The following is a 25111-nucleotide window of genomic DNA, read 5'->3' as shown; positions in this document are numbered from 1 at the left end:
CCAAGCCGCCATCTGACCTCCGACACTACAATTCCGACAAAGATGCGTTGCTCTTTCATACTACTACTACTGCACGTATACTTCTCACTTGTCAATGTGGGCTGCTCGCATCACCACCACAAGTGATAATGCAATGATGGATCATATTCCTCCAACATATTGTCAGAACCTCAACATGAGACGAACCAAGGGCTAGTTTATACTGAAATATGCAACCACTTCTCCAAAATCCCACAGGGTGAAAAGAGAAAAACACCAAGGAACTATATTAACTGCACAATGTACTTGGGATGGATAACAACAATAGTGAGGAATGCTAGCAGATAAATATTGAGAAAGACTTGTCTCATTTATGAGACCAGCTACTCCTGGAACCTGATGCCTGATCTGAAAAACTATCAAACCAGTTTATCCGTCGATTGTTTACAAGAGGCATCGATTAAAAAACAGGTCAACTAATTTTAGTCTGAGGTACTCTTCTCCGCACAGTCCAGATGAATTCCAAAATAAGAGCTAAATAATATAAACAAATATAATAATAATAATAATGATGATGATGATGGTGGTAAAAGAAAAAAAATTATCCAAATAGTGTCAAAATATGTATCCATCAAATCCGATCAAAAAGCCGTCATGTCAAAAATTTTCAACCCTCACATGGAGAACCCTAACTCATCCCTCCGGTCATCGGTTAGCCTAGCCCATTCCAGCAGCAAACGAAACATATATATCTCCATATCCTCTTTCCTGAGCGCTTTTTCCGCCCATTTTTTCCCTTCCTCGGCAATCTGCCTCCCTTCATGTTCATGTGCTTTCATGATCGTCTTCCTCGTTTTCCCATTTTCATCAAGTTCCCTTGCGCCCGCAAAATATGCCAACGTGCTGTAAAAATCATGCAACCTCAGATCCTGGGGGACAAAATGCAACCACGGCGTAAGACGTGAGTCCAGCCACTGACGGAACAGTGCAGTGCGGAATGGTAAGCTGCGACTCCTGAGGAACGGGAGAAAGCGTCCGCTAAACCCGGCGCCATCCATGTCAAAGAGGAATCTGTATTTCCAGTGGTTTTGGAAATCCGTGCGAGGAACGGTGCCGAGCTCAGAGGTCTGTGCACTGCAATCTGTTCTACCACAACGGGCTACGGATTCGGCGATGAATATGGACGTATTCAGGCCAAGGGAGGGGAGTAGTTCCGATCCTCGGAACGTTTTGTAGGCATATTTCCCATTATTTTCAGCTGGGAGAAGGACAGAGACGTGCTTAGAAGTGTGGTTATTGGCGAGGTGGATGAGACGCTGCCGAACCATGCCTTTCCACGTCCCATGTCGGCTTCCACCTTCGGATGTGGTACCCCGCCAGAAGACGGTGGGCTCCTTTTCAGAGTACAGAGGATCCGGGAACTCGTCGGAAGGAGCATATTTCGCCTTATCCAGGTAATTCCAGGAACTCGGATAGAGGATATCGTTAAAACCGGAAACCTTACTTTGGCTGAAGATAGGAAGAAGCTTCCGCGAAACCTTGAGTGACGCTGGCGATAAGAAGAACCCATGCATAAAGGCCAGGTCGGGCTGATGGCAGATATCACCGGATAATTCCCACCGTCGGAGAAATTGGCCGAGAGAATGGGGTCGGGCGCATGTGGTACACAGCGTTTGTTTATCCCATATGTATGCTGTACGAGCCTTGGACGTTGGTGGGCACAGGGAGCGACCAATGGGATCGTATGTTGTCTCAAAGGCATAGTCGGTAAAAAGTCTTTGCGAAGAGCGACCCGGTATTTCACTACGGACCCATCCCTGCGCGCGATTTTCAGACCACGTATTTACAAGGCTCTCTCGTGGAGAGGAAATCTGGACATGCGCAGAATGCTGCATCGAGTGAAGCCGTTCCCAAGGCACAGCAACCCGGCACTCGTCATTGAGATTAAAGGCAATGTCCATATCCGGGAGATGATGGGCAAATGGTTCGATCATCAGAGCGATACCCTCGATCATCCACCGGTGAGTCGGTTTTATATCTGCCTGGGCCTCAGCCTTTCCATCTCGGATGTTTACTGCCGATACGTCATTCCATTGGTCGCTTGTCATCAAGAGTACTAGTTCTCTCAGATGCTTCGGCGTGAGGGCCCGGAATGGAAGAAGATCGTCGTAGACCTGGTCGTAGTCGTCAATTATTGGCGACGACCGATTTGTGGCATATTCATACCATAAATCAAAGCCTCTATGACCTTGTCAGAACCCATACCTATTTATTCGGGCGGGACACGAATTACATACGGAGGCGGAGCCTGGTGGTAGCGTCTTCGATATTCAGTAACAGCTTCCTTGAGGTTCATGCTATTACTAGCTTTTTGTATCCATATTTCATGCTCTCGTTTCGCACCGGAGATGAGGATACTGATTGGATGATAGGCTGTGACATTATTGTGTGAAAACGCTAAAGTTAGGAACACCCCAAGCGATACTAGGATCATCCAACGCAGACAAGCGTTAAGTCGGGGGATTCTCTTCCCATCGGACATGGAAGAAAAACTTGACCTGGGATACAGGTATCCAGCAGTATGTATGAGAAATGCGGCGAGAACCGCCTTAGAGACATCCAACGGGGGGAATGGGGAAGAAACAATCCAGATATATGGCAGAAGAGATACATATGTGGAAATAAAAGAGAAAACAAAAGATAAGGTTAAAATAGTAACATGGGAAACCTATATAGGCACCGATTAAACCATGCGCGGAAATCGGGGATTGGGTATTTCCGATTCACTTACAGCCTTGGATGCGGCAACGCAGGAAATTGCAATCAGTGCGCTTTGCCTTAGTGTATCCTCAACGTAAGATGCCGACAGGGGCGGGAGCATTGGGGAATTGGATACTTTAAGTATTATGACTTCGATTACCGCTCGGATGACCCCGGCCGCCTGGTTTACAGCGCTTGTTAATGCATAGCGTGCGGGAGAACATTACGCAGCGACTCACCAATAACACGGTTCCCCAGAGCGTCGACACCTGCCAAGCTGTGCCATCTAGACCGCGAGCGGCGCAACTAACCAACGATTCCAGGGCCAAAGCAAGACTGATCTCAAGAACGACAGCCAGAAGCTGGAAGGAAAGCGTTATTCCTGAATCATGTCCCAGGGAGGGACATATAAAGGTGCTCTCCCGTCCATACTTCAAGGCCGCGGTAAGAATACCGGCGATTGCTAGCAAGACCGTGGAGGAGATGTAGTTGAAGTGCTTTTTCTGGATCTTGTCCGAGAATGTCTGGTCGCCGGATGACCGAGTTTTGCTGAGGAAATACTCGTATACGGCCAACACGAGAGGCATAAAAGTCTGTAGAATAGAGACCTCCCATTAGACAGTTGTCTAGTAGTCTCAATGTGCGTCATACCAAACTGCTTATCGAGCCGCAGTGAGAACGTGTCACTGATTGGCGATAAAGCTCCACTCGTAGGCACAAGGCGGCCACTGCAAACATAATTACAATCCATGTTTGCCGTATTTTCGCACCCGTTAGCCTCCGTAGCTTTTCCGCCGCGTCGGAGCGTAAGGGTACTCTGGAGCGAGTGTCCAAGAGAAAGTCTGAAAACGGAGTATCGGGACACGTCCGGTCATCTTTAGCCGTTCGACCGGTGGAAACGACGAAGCTGAATATCAAGAGAGAAACCCCGGAAGAGAAGAGCGCGAACGCGGCCGATTCCGCAGGGCGACCTGGATTCCGGAACAATTAGCTCGATGGGGGGGCAGCCACCGGAGCGTGAGCACCATACTGAAGGCGAACGAATCCTCAGCGGACAACAGCAGTAGAGACGTGCTGAGAATAAATACACTGTGTTTGTTGTTAGCATGGGCTCATCCATAGTGGATTCGTGGCCTGGAAATGAAAACGGCCACCCAGGGTTCATCGTGCTGCGTACCTAAATGAAATGGACATCCTCTTCACCACCGTCGAAAAGAAACTCCGGCAATATAAAATATAAGCATTGAAACCGAAATAAAACCCGAAAGATCATCCCGAATCCCTACTACACAGACGAGAGCCTGAGAGTAGCAGCGGCATCGGCAGCGTCAGTAAGCATCAACAAGCAGCACCAGCAGCCATGGTGGCAGGGAGACGGGCGGGATAAAAAGCCTGTCCCAAGGGCGTCGCTTGGCCCTGCCCAGGAGATTGGCAGCGCCCGTTGCCGACAGTCAGGAGTCCAGTTTAACCTTAAACCGCCTAACTTCCCTTCCCGAAACGTCAATAATCGTCGGCAGCCCGATGACGTAACACGCGCGTAACCCGATCACGTGAGAAGCCGTTGCGCCAATCCCTCGCTTGTAGTTGCCGCGGCGGGGAGAGCCGACGCATGGGGCAGTTTTACCCGGGGCATCGCCAAAAAAAAAAAGGGCTGATGGTGAGAAGGTCTGCGAGAGACGCGGTGGTTGCAGCTCGTTACCGGCGGCGATTGGGCATTTTGGAATGGACGGGTGACCTGAGAACTGACATCCTGAAGCTCCCTGCAAATTAGTTGAGACGCCGGCAATCGTCCCATCTACCCTCCCGTCGAACTGGATGCCGATAAATCCATTCCTCGCTTTCTTCTTCTCTGCTTGAGAGCTTTTCCCGCTCCCATTAAGAAATAAAAGTAAAAAAATAAAAAAATAAAAAATAAAAAAGAAGAAGAAGAGGAAGAGGAAGAAGAGGAAAGAAAGAAAGACAAAGACCACACGATGCCCCGGAAGGCGATAGACTCGCGTATCCCGGCCCTGATCCGAAATGGCGTGCAGGAGAAGAAGAGAAGCTTCTTCGTGGTAGTGGGAGATCGCGCCAAAGATGTCATCGTCCACCTCCACTACATAATGTCCAGCGTCGATGTTAAGCAGAACAAATCGGTACTCTGGGCGTACAAGAAGGATCTGTTGGGCTTCACAAGTCACCGGAAGAAGCGCGAAGCCAAGATCAAGAAGGAAATCAAGCGAGGCATCCGTGACCCCAACACCGAAGACCCGTTCGAACTCTTCGTCACCCTGAATCAGATTCGCTATGTTTACTACAAAGAGACAGACAAGATTCTCGGAAACACCTACGGTATGTGTATACTACAGGATTTCGAAGCCCTTACGCCCAATCTGCTTGCGCGAACAATCGAGACGGTCGAAGGTGGAGGGCTTGTGGTGTTGCTTTTAAAGGGGATGAAAAGCTTGAAGCAGCTATACACATTGTCAATGGACATCCACTCGAGATACCGAACAGAAGCGCACGATGATGTAGTGGCACGGTTCAACGAGCGTTTCATTCTGTCCCTTGGAAGCTGCAATTCATGTCTCGTGGTGGACGATGAGCTCAACGTTCTGCCGATTTCCGGCGGGAAGGACGTTAAACAGCTTCCGCCTGTAGACTCGACCGCGGATTCGAATTCTCCAGCGAGAAAAGAGCTCCAGTCAATAAAAGATAAACTTGCAGACACCCAGCCCGTTGGCTCCCTGGTAACCCTAGCCAAGACGGTCGATCAAGCAAAGGCCCTCCTTACATTCGTTGATGCAATCGCAGAGAAAACACTGCGCAGCACGGTCGCCCTGACCGCAGCGCGGGGTCGTGGAAAGTCTGCCGCCCTCGGTGTTGCGATTGCGGCAGCCATTGCACATGGCTACAGTAATATATTCATTACCTCACCCAGTCCGGAGAACTTGAAGACTCTCTTCGAATTCGTCTTCAAGGGATTTGACGCATTGGGTTACCTGGACCACGTCGACTACACCATCCTTCAGTCTACAAATCCTGCTTTTAATAAAGCCATTGTGCGTGTTAATGTACATCGACAACATCGGCAGACCATACAATACATCCAACCACAGGATGCCTTTGCCTTGGGTCAAGCTGAATTGCTGGTCATTGACGAGGCTGCAGCTATCCCGCTGCCGCTCGTTAGGAAGTTGATGGGCCCATATCTCGTTTTTATGGCGTCTACTATCAACGGATACGAAGGTACCGGGAGATCCTTGTCTCTCAAGCTCATCCAGCAGCTACGCGAACAATCCAGAGGAGGGATGAAATCCGCCAACGACGATACCGATATTGCAGATCGATCAACTGGGAAGTCGGTGAAGAAGTCAGAAAGCCAGAACATTGGCGGCAGGTCCCTAAGAGAAATAACCCTATCCGAACCTATCAGATATGCCCAAGGGGATGCCGTTGAGAAATGGCTTAACAAACTGCTTTGTCTCGATGCAACATTGCCGAGATCTAAGATGAACACGCAAGGCTGCCCGCATCCGTCCCAATGCGAATTGCTTTATGTCAACCGAGATACCCTATTTTCCTTTCATCCCGTTTCTGAAAAGTTTCTTCAGCAGATGATGGCACTTTACGTAGCCAGCCATTACAAAAACTCGCCTAATGACCTTCAGCTAATGAGTGACGCCCCCGCGCATCAACTCTTTGTCCTTGTTCCACCGGTCGAGGAAAATGCTTCCAAACTCCCAGAGCCTCTCTGTGTTATTCAGGTTGCTCTTGAAGGTCAAATAAGCAAGCAAAGCGTGCTCAATGGCCTTAGCCGAGGACAGAGAGCTGGTGGAGACCTTATTCCATGGCTTGTAAGCCAGCAATTCCAAGACGAAGAATTTGCGGGATTATCTGGTGCTAGAGTTGTCCGCATAGCCACAAATCCCGATTACCTTAATATGGGATATGGATCTCGCGCCCTCGAGCTACTAGTTGATTTCTACGAAGGCAAATTCGCTAGTTTATCCGAGGATGATGACCTGCCCTCCGACGAGATGGTTAGAGTCACGGATGCTGAATTAGAAAATGCCAACCTCCTGGACGATAATATTCATGTCAGGGATATCCGATCCATGCCACCACTATTTGGAAAACTGTCCGAAAGAAAACCGGATTCACTTGACTACGTTGGTGTCAGCTACGGATTGACTGGACCTCTTCACAAGTTCTGGAAACGGGCCAGCTTCGCTCCAGTGTACCTCAGACAAACACCAAACGACCTCACCGGGGAGCACTCCTGTGTTATGCTTCGAACGTTATCAACAGGCGCAAACGATACTTCCTGGCTCGGTGCCTATGTCAGCGATTTCCACAAACGCTTTCTATCCCTCCTATCCTATCAGTTCCGCGATTTCTCATCCGTCCTCTCCCTCAGCATCGGCGAGTCAGCCAACGCCATCTCTAAAATCGACCCATCCACCAAACTCGTTCCTCTTACCAAATCGGACCTAGACGCCTCCTTTTCCCCCTTCGACCTCAAGCGACTTGACAGCTATGCAAACAATCTCCTTGATTATCACGTTATTCTCGACATGGTGCCGACCATCGCATCCTTCTACTTCTCTGGCCGACTATCTCCTTCCGTCAATCTCTCCGGTGTCCAACAATCGATTCTTTTAGCTATTGGTCTGCAGCGTAAGACCTTTGATGATGTCGAGAAGGAACTGAACGTCGCAGCATCCCAACTGATGGCAATGTTCATCAAAATCATCAGAAAAGTATCCACCTACTTCCGCTCACTGGTCGAAGGCGCCGTTGCAGAATCCTTGCCCCCAGCAGATGTTGGCGTGGCTCCAAAGGATGCCACAGGCGTGCATGATGACGAAATTATCGACCAACGATTCAAACCTCTTGACGTGGAACTAGACCAAGAACTCAAAGAAGGTGGTCAAGAAATCGATAAGGAGTTGAGAGAAAAGCAGCGCGCACTTATTGATGCGCTGCCCTTGGATCAGTAAGTTCTCCTTTCCTATCATATTTCGCAGTCGGCTCTTTTCAGGGTATCGGGTTTACTCATCTCTCGCTCCTCTTTCCATCAGATACGAAATCGACAATGGCGCCGCGGCTTGGGACGATGCGGAAAAACAAGTTCGTGCTTCGGTAGGGAAGAACGGAAACGTTCCTACGGTGAGCGTAAAGTCTTCGAAGCCAGCGAAGCGCAAGGCGGGCGAGACGGCAAGGGAAATATACGAGAAAGAGATTAGCAGTAAGGAGCGGAAGAAAATTAAACGGGGTACAGAAGGAAGACGGAAATGAGGCAAATATTAATGATCAATTAAGGAAAAATTGTAATGTTAAGCTGCTTTTTGGTGTCAGATGCTGTTTGGGCTGTCTTTGATCGATTACACGGCATTAGGATTGGTGTTTGAACCCCATGGGTAAGTGGTCTGGTCGTTGGTCCTTTGGCTCTAGAGGCAATACATACGTTTCTTTGTTGTCTTTACAGCTGTCAGTTGTGAGTCCGTGGTGACGAAATAATTCTAAACGCTTCCTCAAAACGGTTTCCACTCTGTAGAAGAGCGATAAGACAAGATCAATAAAACTGGATTATTTTGATTGGCTCAAGCTTAACTGGGGAACACAAATGATACATTTCGCCGAATAAACTCCATGGGCTACATACATATAGGAGGATCTGACCGAGCCTGAGGGAAAGATCCCGTCACCAAAGAACATACTCACAGCTCTTCATGTACTGCGGTCTTCGGTTCCTTCGGGGATTCGGTAGTCTCTTGCTGTGGTTCCGTCTCGGGGGTAGCTGAGGGTGTCGCTTCAGGTTCATGATCGGGTTCTTTTTCTGTCTTCTGTTCTGGCTCATCCTGTGGAGGTGCCTCAGGTTCTTGCTCAGGTTCCTTTTCAGGTTCTTGTTCAGGGGTGACCTCGGGTTCCACTTTCGGTTCCTCCTTGCTCTCGCTCAGAAGAGCTCCCTCAGGAATCTTGTGCTTCTCGGCCTCTCCCATCCGAACTTGATCAACCCATTTCTCCAAGTCAACAACGCCATACTTTGAGCCATCGGCAGAATCGTATCGACGCCACCATCCTCGCTTTCCGTTGATGGCAATTATTTCAACGATGTCAGACTTGAGGCCCAGTTCGTCTCGGAGCTTAGGAACTTCTTCAATGTCATCTGGGGCAACGTAAAAAGGGAAGAGGCGCGCCTGACGCAAAGCATGCTTGCGCTCGATATCCGAAAGAGAGTTTAGAGCTTGGAGAGCACTCATTGATGGAGGTAGATTTGGGTCGCTAGGTACGGGTACGATAGCAAGAATACAAGTTCCAGTCTTGGAGGACAAACATGTCGTTCTGAGATCGGTTGTTGTGGATAACACACGAAGTTGTGGTACCTTTGGCTCCTCGGCCTGAGAACGTCTCTCTGAAGCGGTGAATTTTTTGGGCTCGCGAGGGTCTGTACTATCGTTGGCAGATTCGGTGGGCTTATTCGTAGCGGTGTCACCGGCGGTAGTGGTCGGCTTCTTGGGCTTTTGAGGGCCCGACTTTTTCAGTGGTGGTGGATCTTGGTTTGGCTCCGCAACTTGGCTCAGGAACTCCAGCATGGGCTTCTTCTTCAACTCTCCATCATATACAACCGACGGCTTGTCCGATCCAGGGAGGAGGACAAAGGTGGGAAACTTTGTGACGCCAAACATGTCCACAGCCGAAGTCTCCTTGTTCCTTATTTGACCGATTTGAATTTTGCCATGGAAATCAATGGCCAATGCTCTTAACAGTGCACTGGTGGTGCCTTTCTCGGTGAAGAGAATGGCCTTTGCGGTCTCGTTTGAGTTCGTCAACCAGTCATCGATGTCCTTGTCGGTGAGGCGCTTTACGCGGTTTGGAATTTTCTCCACGACAGCGTCTACTATACCTTTCGCGGTTCTTGGGCCTTTGTAGTCTTCGTGCTTTGGTTTTCCTGGCTTGTCGGAAGGAATCACCATTCTAAGCGTAGGGAATCCCTGTATACGCATTATGCCACAGAAGCTTTTGTTCGCCTCATCGTCGCAATTAACAGCGGCAACTTTAGCCAATCCCTCCAAGCTCTTCGCCGCCTTTTCGTACGCTGGTTTGAGGTTCTGGCAATGGCCACACCACGGCGCATAGAACCTGTAACCATATGAGAAAATAACTCGACGCGATGTGTTAAGGGGAGCGCCTTACTCTACGATCTAAACGCGAGTTAGTCGGGGCGATCTCGAAGCTCCAAGATTAAGCATTAAGTACTTACAGAAACATGGTTAGATCTAGCAATGAGACGGTCGTAGTTAGTTGCATCGACCTGGAGAACTGGAGATTTCTTAGTATACAGGCTCTCTGCACTCGCAGGAAGAGCTCCCAAGAGCGCAGTCAGCAGCACGACAAATGAGCTATGTTTAAGCATAGCGGGTACCAGGTTTGTCAGCAAAAAAAGGATCTAGACGAGCTTGACAAGACGGATAACCATAAACACTCCTCAGATACACGACATTGAGAAGGAAGAATAGTCTCGGTACTAGACCAAGGATTATAGGTGCGAGGGCTCGTGTTTCTTCCACCCTGTCCTTATGGCGTCGAGCCCTTAATCGCAAGGTGGTCTCATTGCTGCTTTGGGACCGCTCTTATCTTATCGCCACGTGATATCACCGCCCGATATCAATCTTGATCAACACAGGCCCGTTTCGAGACGGGGATTTGAGATGAAAAAACAACGGGCATCGTGGCGAGAGGCTTTCATGGTGTCAAATTGTTTGGGAATTTTTTTTCCTCACTCGTATAGCAGCTGATCTGAAGACTTTGCGAAGAATACCTCTTCAAAACAGCATTACACAGGATGGAATCAAAGCGAAAAATAGAATATTGTTTACATGATCTAGAACTGTACGGAAACTCTACATGCCTCGAGACACTGGCAGACAACGGCAGCCAAGATAGCACATTACATTTCCTCACTGGCAGTGGCACCAGTAATAATCTCAACCAATTCGCCAGTAATAGCGGCTTGACGCTGTCTGTTGTAAAGGATCTGGAATCTGCGCATATCGAGTTAGACCAAAATAACGTTTCTCAGAAACTCGGGAGCTCGGGAAAACTCACCGGCTAATCATGTCACCAGCGTTCTTGGAAGCGTTCTGTGTAGATGAGGTTAGTAGCTGTCTTTGACATTTGAAATGGAAGAGTCCGTCACATACATCCATAGCATTGCGACGAGCCTAACAAGTGACGGTTAGCATAGATTTCGTTGAATATCATTCGACGAATACTCACGGAAATTTCGCAAGCGTGTCCTTCAGCCAAGGCCCAGTACAAGCTGTTGGCGAGGGCGTATTCTCGAAGGTTTGCAAGAACCTCGTTGTCAACCTCGAAAGCAACGACATTGGCTAGGCCACATATCAGCAATCAGAAATTTAGTCACAGACCAGATTACGGGGGAATATGCGCACGGGATTGGATGATAGCCTCTTCGGAGAAAGCTTCAACGGTAACGGGCTCATAGCTTTGGGCGTTGAGGAACTTATTGTAGACAATTTTGACGCTGGCGTAGTCCGTTGGCAAGAGAGAGATCTGGTCGGCAATGGCCTGGGCGTCGGCGAAAGTGGGGATGTCCTTTCCAACACCAGAGAAACTCATGACGATGTTCTTCTCATTGGTTCTGCCGAGTTGACCCTTGGACTTTTCGCCGAGAACAACGATATCGGCGTCAGGTTGCGCTTCTATCATCCTTCGAGTAGCCTTGCTGAGGCCGGAGTGGATGCCGCCACAGAGACCCTTATCGGAGCTGGCGACGACGAAGAGGGTCTTCTTGTTCTCAAGTGGCTTGGTCTCGGCATTTTCGAAGACGGTCTCTGAGGTTTGACCATAGGCACGGGAGACGCTCATGGCTCTCTGGGCTTTGGTAAGACGGGTGGAAGCAACGATCTTCATGGTGTTGGTGATTTTCTCGATGTTCTTGATGGACTTCAAGCGGCCCTCGATTTCACGGAGGGTAGCGAAGTTGGCGGCATTGGCAGGCGCAGACCTTCAAAAAAACCAGCGTCAGCTCAAAAGATTTAACATACAGCACCCGCCGCACCTCCGCAGCATTGGCCTGCTGCGGCCACACGGGCGGGAAGCGAGGGAATGTACCGAGCAAGGACTGCATTGCCGGCCTTGAGGGCCGGGCGGGCAGCTCTCGAGAGCATGGCTGGAGGAGGGATGACGACAGATCGAAAAAAGTGCCCGAACTGGAGGACGCAGCGACGGCCAATTGGCGTTCCAAGACGACAATTGCACGGAGAGCGGAGGGTGAGGGTGAGGTGAAATTGTCGTTCGTTGGTGGTTGATACGCTAATCATCGCAGAGCGGAACACTCTGGTGGCGCTAGGCCGCTTTGGGCAGGAAGCAGCGCTAAACCGCATTTGGACGGAGCCGCCGGTCAGCTTTGCCAGCCAGAAGATATAAGAATAACCTTGGAAACCTCTGCAACCCATCCACTTTTTGCCTTACAACTGACTTCACTCTGCTCGCACCGAGAGCTCATCCCGACCTACTCTGTCGCCCCCTATGTCTTTGTCTGTGGCCTGAGACCTTCTCGCTGCACTCTCACCCTCCCCTGGTCCCATTCTCCCTTTCACTTTTCGTTGCCTTTTCATTCCTCAACCACCTTTCCATCATTGCTCATTCTTCAGCCTTTCTTCAAATTCGTTTCCTTTTCCCAGGGCTACTGAGGCCTCTGAGCCATCCCCTCCGCGCAGCACATTACCCAAAACCCTCCTACGTGCAATTTCGTCTCCAATCTTCAGCCGCACGTGCCATTCGCATCATGAGTTCCTCTGAGGAGGATGCTCCTCTCGTTGGGAAGAGGAAAACCAACGGGCTCTCTCATGGTGAGTACCTAGTGTTGCCTACATGGAAAATTTGGTCCCGGGCTCATTGATCCCTTGACTTTGACACAAACATCTACAATCTGGAACTGACGAACAACCCAGCCCCGTATCCATCTGAAGAGCTAGTGTCCAAGGCAACAGATCCTTCGTCCACGAGCACCCCCACTACAAACGGGACCACGAAACCGGGAGTTTCTATCCGGTATGGGCCCATTGACGATGAAGATGTGGAAATGCAAGATGGAGAAGTGAACGGGGCGCCGCAAACCAAACGGAAGTCAAGAGCCAGCGCTGCAAACAAATCCTATGCAGAACCCGAGAGCAGCGAGGAAGATGATAAGCCCTTGGTACGCCATCTCCCCAACCAAACCCCCCAAACGCACAACTTCGATAGCCTCTCTTTTCTCAGTCACACAGCAATCCGCTGACTCCGCCATAGAGCAAGCGCCGTCGTACCTCTACCAAGAACCGAGTCGAAGATTCCGATTCTGATGACGCGCCTCTACTTTCGAGGTCCACGAGAGCTCAAAAACTTCCTGCCCCAACCGCAGCCGAGGAAAAAGAGCTCCTTGCGGAAAAGGCCGAGATTGAGCACCGTGCTGAGATCGAAGCAAAGGCTATTAGGAAACATGAACGCGAAGATGCTGCCAAGAAGAAGCCTGTAGGTAAAGGCGCAAAGGCACCATCCGCTCGGCAGCCCGCAAAACAAAAGCCAGCCGCCGGTAAACGGACAAATGGCATCAAGAAAAGTGAATCCAGTGATGAGGATCTTCCACTTCGTCGGAAACCTCGTGCCAAGGCTGCTAAACCTGCAAAATCAGGCACTACAACTCCTGCAATAAAGGGCGAAGATAAAGCCAAACAAGAAAGTGAAGAGGCTGAGGTTGAAGCGGAGGAAGAGGAAGAGTATCGCTGGTGGGAAGAACCTACAAAAGGAGATGGGACAATCAAGTGGACCACTCTTGAGCATAATGGTGTGGTGTTCCCGCCTCCTTACGAACCGCTTCCTAAGAACGTGAAGATGAAGTACGATGGTGTTCCAATTTCTTTAGAACCAGACGCTGAAGAGGTTGCTGGCTTTTTCGGATCGATGCTTAATTCTACCCACAACGTCGAAAATCCGACTTTTCAAAAGAATTTCTTCGAAGATTTCACCGCTATTATTAAGAAAACCGGAGGCGCCAAAGATTCACAAGGGAATAAAGTGCTAATCAAAGATTTCAAAAAGTGCGACTTTAGACCGATTTTTGAATACTATGAAATGAAACGTGAAGAAAAGAAGGCTCTTCCTGCTGCAGAAAGGAAGCGATTAAAAGCTGAGAAAGAAGCCGCAGAGGCTCCATACATGTACTGCATGTGGGATGGCCGGAAACAGAAAGTGGGAAATTTCCGTGTTGAACCTCCAGCGCTGTTCCGTGGTCGTGGTGAACATCCAAAAACAGGCCGGGTTAAGATACGGGTTCAACCCGAGCAGATCACTATCAACATCGGAAAAGGCGCTGCAGTCCCTCCACCGCCCGCCGGCCACAAGTGGAAGGAAGTGAAACACGACCAAGAAGGGACGTGGCTGGCAATGTGGCAGGAAAATATCAATGGCAATTACAAGTACGTGATGCTTGCGGCGAATTCGGACATCAAGGGCCAAAGTGACTTCAAGAAATTTGAGAAAGCGCGAGAGCTGAAGGTAGATCTCTTTTTGACACCATTTCTCGCTGGTCTATACTGACACTCCATTCCCAGAAACATATTGATCGGATTCGCAAAGACTATCGGAAAGGCCTTAAGGATGAGCTCATGGCAAACCGCCAGAGAGCAACTGCTGTCTATCTCATCGATCAGTTTGCACTGAGAGCTGGTAACGAGAAAGGAGAAGATGAGGCCGACACCGTCGGTTGTTGCTCACTGAAATATGAGCATGTCACGTTAAAGCCACCAAATAAAGTTATCTTCGACTTCCTAGGTAAAGACAGTATCCGATTTTATGACGAGGTAGAAGTCGACCCTCAGGTCTTCAAGAATCTCAAGATTTTCAAGAAGGCCCCGAAAAAGGACGGAGACGAGATATTCGATCGGCTTACGGTAAGTTGCGAGCATGCAGATTGTAGAAACAGATGCTGACTTTCACAAGACGAGTGCTCTCAACAAGCATCTTTCGGGTTACATGGCTGGACTGACAGCCAAAGTTTTCCGTACATATAACGCCTCGTACACCATGGCTACTTTACTGAGACAAATGAATGCAACCGGGACTATCCACGAAAAGGTCAAGCAATACAACGATGCCAATCGGAAAGTCGCCATCCTTTGCAACCACAAGCGTACAGTTGCTGCTGGCCATGCGAACCAAATGGAAAAGTTAGGCGAAAGGGTAAGTCTTTGGATTTCTCATGACTTCTACCCCAATACTAATTGAGTTCAGATAAAAGGGCTGCGCTATCAAAAATGGCGGATCAAGCAGATGATGCTTGATCTCGATCCTAAAATCAAGAAGAAGAAGGGTGCTGAGTTCTTCGAGCTGGATCCAGACCTTGACGAAGAGTGGATTAAACAGCACCAAGCTTTCCTGGTAGAAGAGCAGCGTCAGAAAATTCAAAAGAAATTTGATAAAGACAACGAAAAGCTCCGCGCGGAAGGAGAGAAAGAGATGAAAGTTAAAGAACTTGAGAAGCGACTTGAAGTTGCCGAAGAGCTGGCTGCGAAATTCAAAAAAGAAAATAAGACCAAAAAAGTAGAGGCTGAAGGCAAGGGAGCCACAATTGAGAAATACGAGAACAACCTCGCCAAACTGGATCAGCGCATTGATACGATGTCGCTGCAGGCCCAGGACAAGGAAGATAATAAGGAGGTTGCCCTGGGAACATCAAAGATCGTAAGTATATCCATACTATCCTCTAAAAGAGTTCTAAGGGCGCTAACTTTCTTTCATAGAATTACATTGATCCCCGATTAACAGTTGTGTTCTCAAAGAAATTCAGCGTGCCCATCGAAAAATTTTTCTCGAAGACCCTTCGAGAGAAATTTGACTGGGCCATCAAATCTGTTGATGAGAATTGGGAGTTCTAATCACCTATATAAGAATTTCCCACGCACTCTTCGGCCCAGTTGAACACGATTCACGGAGTTTCACCAGGGGCGGAGGTTTGGTTTTAGCTTTGCTATATGTTGATTTACTTGGGAGGGGGTGCAGGCATGAAGGGTTCAGGGGAAGAGGCTTGATTTGTTTGACTTTTAGCAAACCTCATGCCTGATTTTGCTTGAGATCCCTATTGACTAACTAGATATCATAAAACACATTGAATTGGCTATTGGTCACTTAAATCAAATATTTATAGATATCTAATCAATATTCTACACGTTCAGCCAGCAAAAAAAGGGTACCCAGCACATTTTCTTTGGTATTTAAAACCTGCTAACTACGGGCCAACGCAGAAGGTTGATTTGATATGTACTCCGTAATTGGCGATCTTCCACCCCGGGCCATTCTTGACCCATAGCCGAAGTATTACATGACCTCATTCTTGTGGCACTTTTGTCAACCCCGAGATCTCGGAGATCGAGAGATTCCGGATAGTCCGGGTTCCAGAGCCTGGAAGCCACCATGTCCCACAAGACGGCACGATGCGGCGGACCTTTTATTTCCGAGCCTGGTGTTCAAGAACTGAGGAACCGGGAATTTTAACGCAGGCATCTAATATTTTCTGCAGAGTCTATCCTGTATGTGAGCTCTAGCCGAATTTCTTTCTTTCTTTCTTAAAAAAAAAAAAAGAAAGAAGAAAAAAGAAAAAAGAAGGGTTGTAGTCTGGCTTAGTTGCAATGTTCAACCCTCTGCATACTACCGTATAGCTAGGTACTTACAAGAATTTCTGGCAGTTGTGAGCTGCACCCCTGTCACTTTATTAAATTGGTTGTAAGAATACGTCTAGTTAAAAGCACGCTATCTGCCAAAATGGGGATATTGGTCGTTCAAGCCTCTAACCAAATGCCATGTCGCCTGAATTATCCTGTTCCTTTTGCCTTTGCAGAGACAAACATATATAGCATTACGATCGAACCACTTTCAGCACATTCACTGCCCAAATGCCGTCCGCCAGAGATGTTGTCTACTACCTCTTCCACGTCCAGGAGCTGCGCGCCATCATCCAGTGATGACATGGCGGAAACCCGTCCACCTGCGCGACGAGAGCAAGGAGTCGCGCAATGTGAAGGAATGCTACCGCTTCCTCGCGTTGACATCGCGCTCGTTTGTAGCTGTCTGTCAAGAGCTTCACCCGGAGCTGCTTTTTGCCAGTAGTTGTCTTCTACCTCGTTCTCCGCAGTCTCGATACTATTGAGGACGACATGACCATTGGCATCGAAGAGAAGGAGCCCTTACCACGTAACTTCTACACCCACATCGACGACGAGAACTGGACCCTTCGATGGCAGCGGCCCCGATGAGAAGGACAGGGAGGTGCTCGTCAAGTTCGACTGCGTAGCCAGAGAGTTTAATCTGCTCAAGCACGAATACAGGGCCATCATTAAGGACATCGCCAAGGGAATGGGCAATTTCATGGCCGACTACGCGAAAATGGCAGATGAAAATGCCAACGGTCTGAGTGTCAAGAATATCAAGGACTATGAGCTATACCGTCACTACGTTGCAGGCCTCGTCGATGAGGGGTTAACACGGCTGTTCGTCCAGGCGAACTTCGTGGGACCGGCCCTCCTCACGCAGAAACCCAAGCTGATGGAGTGAATGGGTCAGCTCCTGCAGCAATATCCGCGACATCCGGGAAGATTACGACTCCAAACGATATTTCTGGCCAGAGGAAGTCTGGTCCAAGTACGTGGAAAACTTCAGCGACCTCTTCTTGCCGCAAAACCGGGAGAAGGCACTGCAACGCAGCAGTGAGATGGTGCTCATGGCACTGACCAGGGCAGACGAATGTCTGTCTTACATGGCAGGTGTCATGGAGTAGTCAACCTTCAACTTTGTTGCTATACCGCCAACAATGGCGATTGCGACGCTCGAGCTCTGCTTTCAAAACCCAGCAATCTTCGACCGGAACATCAAAATCTCAAGGGGCTCAGCGTGCCAAATCATGATCGAATCAACACGGGACTTTCAACATGTCTGCGAAGTGTTCAGGCGGTATGCGAGGGTGATCCGTCGAAAGAACAACCCCAGCGAACCCCCATTTCCTCGATATCAACATTGCCTGCGGCAAGATTGAGCGTTTCTTTGAGAGTAATTTCCCAGAAGAAGCGAAGAGAAATACGCACAAGGCGGAGGCGAGGAAGGGGGTGCGATATACCTGGTGGTTGCAACTCTTGGTGTTATCACAGCTGTGATGGTAAGATATGTCCGTCAAGCTTGGAGCGTGAGGCTAACAAGACACGATAGGCTGGCGCCAGCTGGTTTCAGAGTTGAAGCGAGGCAACCTTTCCTCACCCTAATCCTCTGGCGCGGGCGAAAGCATATCGAACGTGTACAATAGGCAACGGCGAATTGTACGGAGTACCAGTGGGGCATTCTTTATCAACCAATCATGGATACCACATTGCAGCCACTCCACATTCGTATAAAAGACGGGAGCGTGGAGGTTGAATCGGTGGAGCAGGGCCGATCTTTTCTGAGAGTGAAAGGTGGCGGATTCCTCCAAGTAGGACTCTTGAGTCAACCGCGATGCACTCGCGGGGGTTTTCTAGGCCAGTATGGCACCAGTTCGCGAACCTTTTGAGCAATGCAGCCATGGCCATTATAGTAAGTGTAGAGACCAGCAATAAATTTCAACCTTCAGCAACAATAGAATGAATGTAGAGTTTTAAGCAGCAAACGGAAAAGAATGTCAGCAGTAGGTATAGACCTATATGACGAGAGCCCTTTTGTATGCTTCGTTTCTGTGAGATTCAGCAGATGGGCTGGTGGGAAACGCAAACCATAAGGCCCAGGATGCAGCTTCGGCCCGGGAACAGGCGAGAAGGGCTATCTCAGTTGCGAGATGGAAAAAGCACTCAGCATATTCATACGTCTGGGCTTGAAGAGGTCATTCCGTCGGCTGCGGTGGATAGAAATCTAACGGGCATCACTGCTCTTCAGGAGATATACATCAAGACAAAGATAGAAACAAGCCGATCAAAGTGAATTATAAACAAAATCTATAGTTACAAGGGTATTCAAAACGAAGAGAAAATGATGAAATATAGAGGAATGTCCAAGATTTCAATGTAATGTAAACTGAACCAACATTCGCTCTGCATCAAATAACCGATAATGCTTAAGCCACATTCCCCCTCCCATGCAAAGATTGAGATTTATCATGTATATTTGTCAAACCGTCAGTAATGCGTTGTATCATTTCAGGTCAGATCCAAAAAGAAAAAAAAGAAAAAAAAAAAAAGAAAAAGAAGGGTGCTCAGGGGTTGGGATCAAGGCCACCAGTTCATTCGGTCATAGCTTCTGACGATGATCTCCAACCAATCCTGGGGAAGAGTTGGAGTCTGATATGTGAAGCCAGTCGTCTGTTCGAATAAAGATCCGTCGACTGAAACATCGGTGTCTTTCAGAAGCTCCTTGTCCACAAAAGGGCTTATGGGACCGGGTCTGGTGATTCCCTTTGCATGGAGTAAATCAGCCCAGGTCTCAAGGGCCTCTTCGTTCATCTCATCGACTATTTCTTCTTGATTCAGCTTCGCGAACTGGGTCATTAACGTCCCCAAGAATTCGCACTCGATGCCGAAGGTTCGGTTTAGGGCGTCGGCTAAATCTCCCTTTTTCGTGTTATTGTGGTCGACGATGTTGAATGTGATAGGAAACGGAGGGTCTTCGTTATTCGTAACGGGACCTTTGGAGGCTCGCCACTCTGCCGCTGTCCAAAGAGCACGAGCTGCATCCTTGACGTATACCGTATTCATGACCTGGTCTTTGGAGTACAGGAAAGTCATTGGTTTCTCAAGTTCTTTGTGTACCCTTCCGAGACAAAGAGCAGGGGTCAAGAAGCCCGTGTCGTATTCACCCCATACACGCGGAAACCTTAGGATGCAAAGATTCAGGCCAGGAATTTTCTTCAAGTCCTCCTCCAGGGTAAGTTTCCACTTGGAGACTTTGAAGGAGGGCTTGGTCTTATCTGTTTCCTTGTGAGGTTTCGATTCTGCTTTGTATACGGTTGCGGCAGAGCACTGGATCAGGGCACGGATACCCCGTCGAGCACATTCTTTGCCGATCGCGAGAGAAGGGGCATAGGTACGGAGGCGATATACATCGTCGGATTGGGAGAATCGAGTTTCGCCACCGCAGTCGATGACATAGTCGAATTGGGCGCCGTTGGGGCGATCGAAGATGCGAGGAAATGATTCTGCGGGAATTAGAGTTAGTCGAGAGTTGGTCAAAGAGCTTGCACGATTGCACGGGGGGCCATGGAGAGACGTACGTTCGCGACTTGCATCCGCCTGCACGAACTTGTCCTGTGAGCATGCCTCGCTGAATTCTGGAGCCAACCAGGCCAGCTGGGGGAGCAGTTTATCCACTATTCGAACTTCAGAGGCGAGTTTGTTCTCGTGGATGTAGAGTGCGAGATGGCGACCGATGAAGCCTGGAAAATGCCGATTACGCAGAGATAGATTAGCATCCGTACTTCATCATTGAACTGGCGGGATCAAGGGCTTGTCTCAGTAACTACCTAGGCCTCCAATGATCAGTACGGACGGCTTCTGGGACTCAGCCATCGTGTAAACAGATTCGGGACCAGTTCCACAGAATGAAACGGCAGTTCAAGAGGAGAGACTATTCGCGGTGGGGGGCGGTGCCTGGTCTGGCTGCAAAAGCTAGCACGTCCGGATCGAAATGGTGAATCTTCTTGATGGAGGAGCAGGCGGCCGGGCAGAGTTGGCGTACGAGGAAAGGAGGGCGAGCGGCCGAAATGTGAAACTCGTCGAAGATCTCAGGGTCAAACCAACCTAGTGCATTTGGGTGCGCGCCCAGATCAATGCAGGGACGTTCTGTGCGACCCAATGCCGTGTTGCTTGACGAGCAGAGGAGAAAACAAGCTGGTCTTGCGAAATTAATATATAACTAACCGAGAGGGCCGCCCTGGAGATCAAGAAAGAGAGGGAGGGGGGAGGGCAGGGCGCAATTATGTATTATTTTATTAGATTTCACCAAGCCCACATTCGCTGCTCCGCTGCTCCCTTAGCCTGGGGCACTAATTTCCTGGTGCCGGAACAACTCAAGCTCATCCTGGCGAAGGCAGAAGCGGGTGGTTTTTTTTTTTTTTTTTTTTTTTACATGGGCTCTAATGTAATACGCAGCAGTGTGTGCAGTCCCTAAATGTACCGTGAGGCCGCTGGCTCGGGAATTGCGACTCTGGGAGCCGGCAGCCGGAGCCCTTGCAGCCACCAGGCCAGTTGACTATGAAGGTTGCACATCTCCCTTACGCCCTCAAACGCTTGTCTGTGCGACAGTCGCGAGGTGGGAAAATAGGGGAAAACCTTCACCGACACTTGTCTCGACACAGTCTCGCCACCTGATGACGAAGTAGACTATCTTTTAATCTCCGCGCAAGGCCAGAAGGTTTCCCCATTCCGGTCCCCTTGTCTATAACTCCGTACCGTACAAGCATCTACATGCAGTCCGTCTACCTGGGCGGCTGTTCGCAGCCGAGATGGAGAGCCGTTGTTGTTGTTGCTCTGACAATGCGGCTTCGGTTGCCAGGATTGCGATAAATTAACGAATATAACTCTGCAGATGGGCTTCCAACCCCTGCAGCCTTTGACATCTATCAAGCTAGTATGCTCCTCTAGCCCGGGCACTACGACGACGAAATTACCCTGTGCTCTTCCAACAGTCTTGACGGCGCTGGCTCGACATTCTGGCATTTCGTTTTGTTCCCTTCCCCCCCAAAAAGAAATTTCGGCCCGCAGTCTCCGTAAGTAACAGACAAAACATAAGTTGGCCCCGGGATTGTCGTGATCACGAGTCGATCGCCACGACCGCTCCTTGACTCGCCGTCCGTGGGGCTTTTGTCCTCTGGTGTTTGGCTGTGATGGGCGCTGATTCCATGGAACCTTCCCGCGCCAAACTCTAACCCGAAGAGCGAAGTCGATCACGGAGAGAAAAGTAGTGAAAGGGTTAAAAAAAAGAAAGAAAAGGAAAAAGGAACGTTGCGAGCGCTCGTCAGATTCCTCATCTCGCCGTTCCCCATACATACCACCTCTGGGCGCGAGGCGCGTGTCCTGCAAACATCCATACGAGCCTTGGAGAACACCTTTTGAGACACAAACGAGCGATCAGATCGCTCGCCAAGTCTTCATATCCCGGAAAGCATTTCCCACGTGTCCTGGGTCGCCTTGATCTCCCTGTTTGGCGGGTTCGCCTTTCTCTGAATACGGGGATGGAAGACCAACAGGCTGGAAACCTCCCGCTTGTCGTATGTGATAGTCTGTGTGCATGCAGCTAGTAACGTCGCAGTGGCTTGCCCCTGTCTCCTCCTATGTATGCAGGCTGACTAGTAGAAGGCGAGTCATTTGGAAACTCGCGGATAGCCATGCTCTGTCTCTCGACGGGGAGAAAGGAAGAAAGCTGCGAGTCGGTTACACAAGCCTTATGAGCTGCATGCAAAACAAACATTGACAGCAACCATCGAACAGGCGGCTTGCGGCGCCATGAGTGTAAGCTATCACAGTACGGAGTACTCTGGAGTCACCCGCGACTATTGACTAGCGAGCGAGGCAGGCTTCACACAAAAATAAAAGATAAAATAAAATAAAAATACATAATACTCCGCAATTCCAGAACGAAATACCGGCTCTCCGGGTGGTCCCCGAGATATTATTTAGCTTGACAACCCCAGGCACAGTGCTGCAACCGGTGCCGCCACTGGACATATTTAGGCTCCATCTTGACGAACTATTTGCGGTTGGAATGGAGGAAAGAGGACTAGCGAACTGACCAGGATGCCCTGCTCATGCATAAGAAGCTATACTGTAGTCGCTGCTCAAGTGTCGCGCCTTTTCAGCTCGTTTGCTATCCTGCATTGTTTATACGACCAAAAACAAATTCGACGCTTTTTGCTCTTGGATCGCGCATTAGCACTCCCATATGTGCGGATATATCCAACTACTCAGTACTTAGGTACATATATATATGTATGGGCAGGGTTCTGAATCCTAGGGCTCGGGAACCGATTCTGCCACGTTATCTTCATGGCTTCACCGGCGCTTGGGAACGAAGTCGAAGCACTCCACATGCACACCGTGGACAGGAGAAAATGGACATGCTGCTTATATTACAACTCATTTATTATAGGAAGTCGGAGAAAAGGTTGCCAATCTCATATGGGGCTACCCCGCTGGACCCTTGCAAACCGCACATCCTAACCAGTCCCCGAGTACCAGATACGCAATCCCGACCTCCAGTGTGGTGCTGACCTGTGGCTGCCTGCAGATCGGTGTGAGAGTGACAACCTGCTTCTAGCGAAACGGTCTCTCTGTGCACGAGGAATTGAACACTCTTCCACTACTGTTTTTATTTTCTTATTCTTATTTTTATTTTTTTAGACAAAAATAATGTGACATTACGAAGTAGCTCTGCGCTACAAACACTTTCAACGCTGGGCAAAAAAAAATGAATTGCGCATCCTGCTGAAAATCTTGAGCAAAATGACTCTTGACGAATAAAAGTTCTGCAAGTTTGGTGCGGAGTGGTGAATAGCTAGGTTTCTCGTCGTGATATTATATAGCAACATCTCCAAAAGCCACGCCATAGTTAGTCGCTCATCTTGCGCCAAGCAGCCTTAAGGCATTCCTTAGCTCCTTGACCGCCGTATTCACGTCGTCAAAATTCAATGCGGACACCGCCCATCTAGCATGCTTTTGTGCCTGCGCCATCGAATCCTCATCAACGACCGAGTTACCAGCGGTCGAGGCATACGCCGGCATGGGCGGCACTGGCTTTGGTGGTGGAGGAACTGTAGATGGAGTTATCGATGGCTTTCGCGCATGAGCAATCCTCTCGAACTCCTTAGGCGACGAGGCTCGCGGGGATGGCGGGGCTTCGTGGGAGGCTACTGCTGGAGGAGGAAACGATTGGAAGGTGTTCAGCGAGGGAAATGCCTCTGGCGGTGCGCCTAGGTTTGTCGGCGTCCCGACGCCGGAGATGGGTGAACCCTGTGGGAAGTCTGATGGTGCAGCTGGGAGGTCAGGAACTGTAGCTTGGGAGAGATGGGAGGGCCTTTGACGTAGGTCCCCGTCAAGATTCATCATGCCGGGGATTGTAGGACTCGGTATGTTACTAGGAGGTCCGCTGGGTGGTTGAGGTAGGTTCTCAGTGTGAGCAGGGGGTCTAGACGATGATCTGGATGGATGGATGGATTCGTCCGCCGATGATTGTGCTGCTAAGCGGCGCTGAACGCTATCAGATTCATCGGGCACTTCCTCCACAGACGGCTGCCGCATTCTTCTGAGCGCAGGCATCTCAGCATCCTGTGGTTTCTCGACGCTGGGGCTATTCGACTCCATTGGAAGGCCACCTTCGTTCTCCATCTTTTCTGGTGATGGATTGGAGAGGTTCGGATCCTCTCCAGCTTTGACAGCCTTCGCAATGCGTAAAGCGTGGAATTTAGCGAACTTTATCTTAGCAGCAATCTCAGGGTCAACTTGGCCCCATATCTGGCAGAGCTCCAAGAAAGTTGCAGCTGCCTGGAATGTATCTGCCGTTTGCCTGGACAATGGGATTAGCTGGATAATAGGGCAAATCAAGGAACAACAAAATAGTAAGGAGGTCATACAGTGACGCCCTGTTTGCTTGCACAGCGTTATCGGCTCTGTGAAAGGTCTCTAATCCAAATTGTTCCACATATGCCTGACCGGCCGTATCATCCGTTACAGCTTCATTATCTGAATGCTGAGCTTTGAACTAACCCCGTACAATCATAAGCAAATTAGTATAAATGAAGAAGTTGGCACTTGATTCCTTGATTTCATGAGACAAATAAAGTCAATTTTCTGCTGGGAGGGGGGGGAGGTAAAAGCCCTAACCTGCTCTAATTTGTCCATAAGTCCGGTGGTAAAATTTAAACATTCTGCATCGGAGTGATGGAGGTTCTTGGACAATATCTGGTTGACAATCCAGTAATTGCCTGCGGGACATCAGTCAGCGCAATACCGCTGTGAGAACGTTTGGTTGATCGGAGTCGTACACCAATACCATATCACGGGCTTTGCCTTCTCGACCTGACGAGCTCGAGTGGCAAAGCGGTTGATATCTGCGGGCTTCAACCCGTTTGGGATATTAGTTGACATTGTGGCAGTATGTGAGGCTGCACGCTGCAGCAGGGTTCTCGAGACTGAGAAGTGTGGATTGTGCCGATCGTGCTGGTTTAAGGGATGCTGGTGGAGGAGCTGTCTAGCTGTTCCGGCTTGCCTCGACGGTGATATCATGGCGCTCCCCGCTAACCCCAGATTGGCCGGCACGTCGATCGGTAGCTGACTAATCAGACACGAGTAACGATACTGTAAGGTTACCGTCGGCGTTACGA

At 49.4% G+C, this 25111-nt stretch overlaps 9 protein-coding genes across 9 annotated transcripts; 3 read left to right on the top strand and 6 right to left on the bottom strand.

The window, feature by feature from the left end:
• Positions 1 to 477: 477 nt before the first annotated feature.
• CIMG_04826 (capsular associated protein) lies at positions 478 to 4124 on the bottom strand. The gene is made up of 7 exons (XM_001245384.2): positions 3917 to 4124; positions 3770 to 3828; positions 3391 to 3710; positions 2979 to 3332; positions 2771 to 2920; positions 2277 to 2707; positions 478 to 2220 (listed from the first exon to the last, which is right to left on the bottom strand). The coding sequence occupies exons 1-7, from the start codon at positions 3931 to 3933 to the stop codon at positions 654 to 656; spliced, it is 2898 nt and encodes a 965-aa protein (XP_001245385.2). The 5' UTR covers positions 3934 to 4124; the 3' UTR covers positions 478 to 653.
• A 284-nt stretch (positions 4125 to 4408) lies between these two features.
• CIMG_04825 (nucleolar ATPase Kre33) lies at positions 4409 to 8166 on the top strand. The gene is made up of 2 exons (XM_001245383.2): positions 4409 to 7717; positions 7803 to 8166. The coding sequence occupies exons 1-2, from the start codon at positions 4713 to 4715 to the stop codon at positions 8017 to 8019; spliced, it is 3222 nt and encodes a 1073-aa protein (XP_001245384.1). The 5' UTR covers positions 4409 to 4712; the 3' UTR covers positions 8020 to 8166.
• Positions 8167 to 8289: 123 nt separating this feature from the next.
• Positions 8290 to 10267, bottom strand: CIMG_04824 (protein disulfide-isomerase). Its single transcript, XM_001245382.2, has 3 exons — positions 9986 to 10267; positions 9919 to 9926; positions 8290 to 9864 (listed from the first exon to the last, which is right to left on the bottom strand). The coding sequence occupies exons 1-3, from the start codon at positions 10136 to 10138 to the stop codon at positions 8442 to 8444; spliced, it is 1584 nt and encodes a 527-aa protein (XP_001245383.2). The 5' UTR covers positions 10139 to 10267; the 3' UTR covers positions 8290 to 8441.
• Positions 10268 to 10575: 308 nt separating this feature from the next.
• Positions 10576 to 12037, bottom strand: CIMG_04823 (ATP synthase F1, gamma subunit). The gene is made up of 6 exons (XM_001245381.2): positions 11860 to 12037; positions 11178 to 11752; positions 11002 to 11114; positions 10926 to 10946; positions 10831 to 10865; positions 10576 to 10766 (listed from the first exon to the last, which is right to left on the bottom strand). Exons 1-6 carry the CDS (start codon positions 11913 to 11915, stop codon positions 10673 to 10675), a joined length of 894 nt encoding a protein of 297 aa, XP_001245382.1. The 5' UTR covers positions 11916 to 12037; the 3' UTR covers positions 10576 to 10672.
• Positions 12038 to 12220: 183 nt separating this feature from the next.
• On the top strand, positions 12221 to 15964 carry CIMG_04822 (topoisomerase I). Its single transcript, XM_001245380.2, has 7 exons — positions 12221 to 12599; positions 12702 to 12946; positions 13039 to 14283; positions 14340 to 14678; positions 14728 to 14967; positions 15019 to 15468; positions 15528 to 15964. The coding sequence occupies exons 1-7, from the start codon at positions 12536 to 12538 to the stop codon at positions 15660 to 15662; spliced, it is 2718 nt and encodes a 905-aa protein (XP_001245381.1). The 5' UTR covers positions 12221 to 12535; the 3' UTR covers positions 15663 to 15964.
• Positions 15965 to 16545: 581 nt separating this feature from the next.
• Positions 16546 to 18035, top strand: CIMG_04821 (farnesyl-diphosphate farnesyltransferase; the record flags this gene model as incomplete). The annotated part of the gene is made up of 5 exons (XM_001245379.2): positions 16546 to 16839; positions 16957 to 17270; positions 17344 to 17486; positions 17558 to 17932; positions 17983 to 18035. The coding sequence occupies 5 exons, from the start codon at positions 16546 to 16548 to the stop codon at positions 18033 to 18035; spliced, it is 1179 nt and encodes a 392-aa protein (XP_001245380.2).
• A 612-nt stretch (positions 18036 to 18647) lies between these two features.
• CIMG_04820 (epimerase/dehydratase) lies at positions 18648 to 20303 on the bottom strand (the record flags this gene model as incomplete). The annotated part of the gene is made up of 3 exons (XM_001245378.2): positions 18648 to 19933; positions 20009 to 20170; positions 20258 to 20303. 3 exons carry the CDS (start codon positions 20301 to 20303, stop codon positions 19008 to 19010), a joined length of 1134 nt encoding a protein of 377 aa, XP_001245379.1. The 3' UTR covers positions 18648 to 19007.
• Positions 20304 to 21211: 908 nt separating this feature from the next.
• Positions 21212 to 22460, bottom strand: CIMG_11408 (uncharacterized protein; the record flags this gene model as incomplete). The annotated part of the gene is made up of 6 exons (XM_012358445.1): positions 21212 to 21352; positions 21404 to 21657; positions 21785 to 21809; positions 21909 to 22064; positions 22202 to 22249; positions 22356 to 22460. 6 exons carry the CDS (start codon positions 22458 to 22460, stop codon positions 21212 to 21214), a joined length of 729 nt encoding a protein of 242 aa, XP_012213868.1.
• Positions 22461 to 23081: 621 nt separating this feature from the next.
• On the bottom strand, positions 23082 to 24943 carry CIMG_04819 (vacuolar protein sorting-associated protein VTA1). Its single transcript, XM_001245377.2, has 4 exons — positions 24773 to 24943; positions 24612 to 24712; positions 24362 to 24489; positions 23082 to 24294 (listed from the first exon to the last, which is right to left on the bottom strand). The coding sequence occupies exons 1-4, from the start codon at positions 24873 to 24875 to the stop codon at positions 23349 to 23351; spliced, it is 1278 nt and encodes a 425-aa protein (XP_001245378.1). The 5' UTR covers positions 24876 to 24943; the 3' UTR covers positions 23082 to 23348.
• Positions 24944 to 25111: the final 168 nt, after the last annotated feature.

Source organism: Coccidioides immitis (genome assembly GCF_000149335.2).
Source record: "Coccidioides immitis RS genomic scaffold supercont3.4, whole genome shotgun sequence".
NCBI lineage: Eukaryota > Fungi > Ascomycota > Eurotiomycetes > Onygenales > Onygenaceae > Coccidioides > Coccidioides immitis.
The sequence above is the reverse complement of the archived record's forward strand: the minus strand, read 5'-3'. Positions and strand labels throughout refer to the sequence as shown.

Coding starts and splice junctions, on each gene's coding strand:
- CIMG_04824 (XM_001245382.2), bottom strand. CDS start 10,138: ATGCTTAAACATAGCTCATTTGTCGTGCTGCTGACTGCGCTCTTGGGA.
- CIMG_04822 (XM_001245380.2), top strand. CDS start 12,536: ATGAGTTCCTCTGAGGAGGATGCTCCTCTCGTTGGGAAGAGGAAAACC. Junction 14,284..14,339: donor AGAAAGCGCGAGAGCTGAAG/GTAGATCTCTTT, acceptor CTCCATTCCCAG/AAACATATTGATCGGATTCG. Junction 14,968..15,018: donor TGGAAAAGTTAGGCGAAAGG/GTAAGTCTTTGG, acceptor AATTGAGTTCAG/ATAAAAGGGCTGCGCTATCA.
- CIMG_04823 (XM_001245381.2), bottom strand. CDS start 11,915: ATGCTCTCGAGAGCTGCCCGCCCGGCCCTCAAGGCCGGCAATGCAGTC. Junction 11,753..11,859: donor GGCAATGCAGTCCTTGCTCG/GTACATTCCCTC, acceptor GTTTTTTTGAAG/GTCTGCGCCTGCCAATGCCG. Junction 10,947..11,001: donor GACACGCTTGCGAAATTTCC/GTGAGTATTCGT, acceptor GTCACTTGTTAG/GCTCGTCGCAATGCTATGGA.
- CIMG_04826 (XM_001245384.2), bottom strand. Junction 3,333..3,390: donor GCGGCTCGATAAGCAGTTTG/GTATGACGCACA, acceptor TCTATTCTACAG/ACTTTTATGCCTCTCGTGTT. Junction 2,221..2,276: donor TACCACCAGGCTCCGCCTCC/GTATGTAATTCG, acceptor ACAAGGTCATAG/AGGCTTTGATTTATGGTATG.
- CIMG_04825 (XM_001245383.2), top strand. CDS start 4,713: ATGCCCCGGAAGGCGATAGACTCGCGTATCCCGGCCCTGATCCGAAAT. Junction 7,718..7,802: donor GATGCGCTGCCCTTGGATCA/GTAAGTTCTCCT, acceptor TCTTTCCATCAG/ATACGAAATCGACAATGGCG.
- CIMG_04819 (XM_001245377.2), bottom strand. CDS start 24,875: ATGTCAACTAATATCCCAAACGGGTTGAAGCCCGCAGATATCAACCGC. Junction 24,713..24,772: donor GCCCGTGATATGGTATTGGT/GTACGACTCCGA, acceptor GATGTCCCGCAG/GCAATTACTGGATTGTCAAC. Junction 24,295..24,361: donor CAAGCAAACAGGGCGTCACT/GTATGACCTCCT, acceptor CCCATTGTCCAG/GCAAACGGCAGATACATTCC.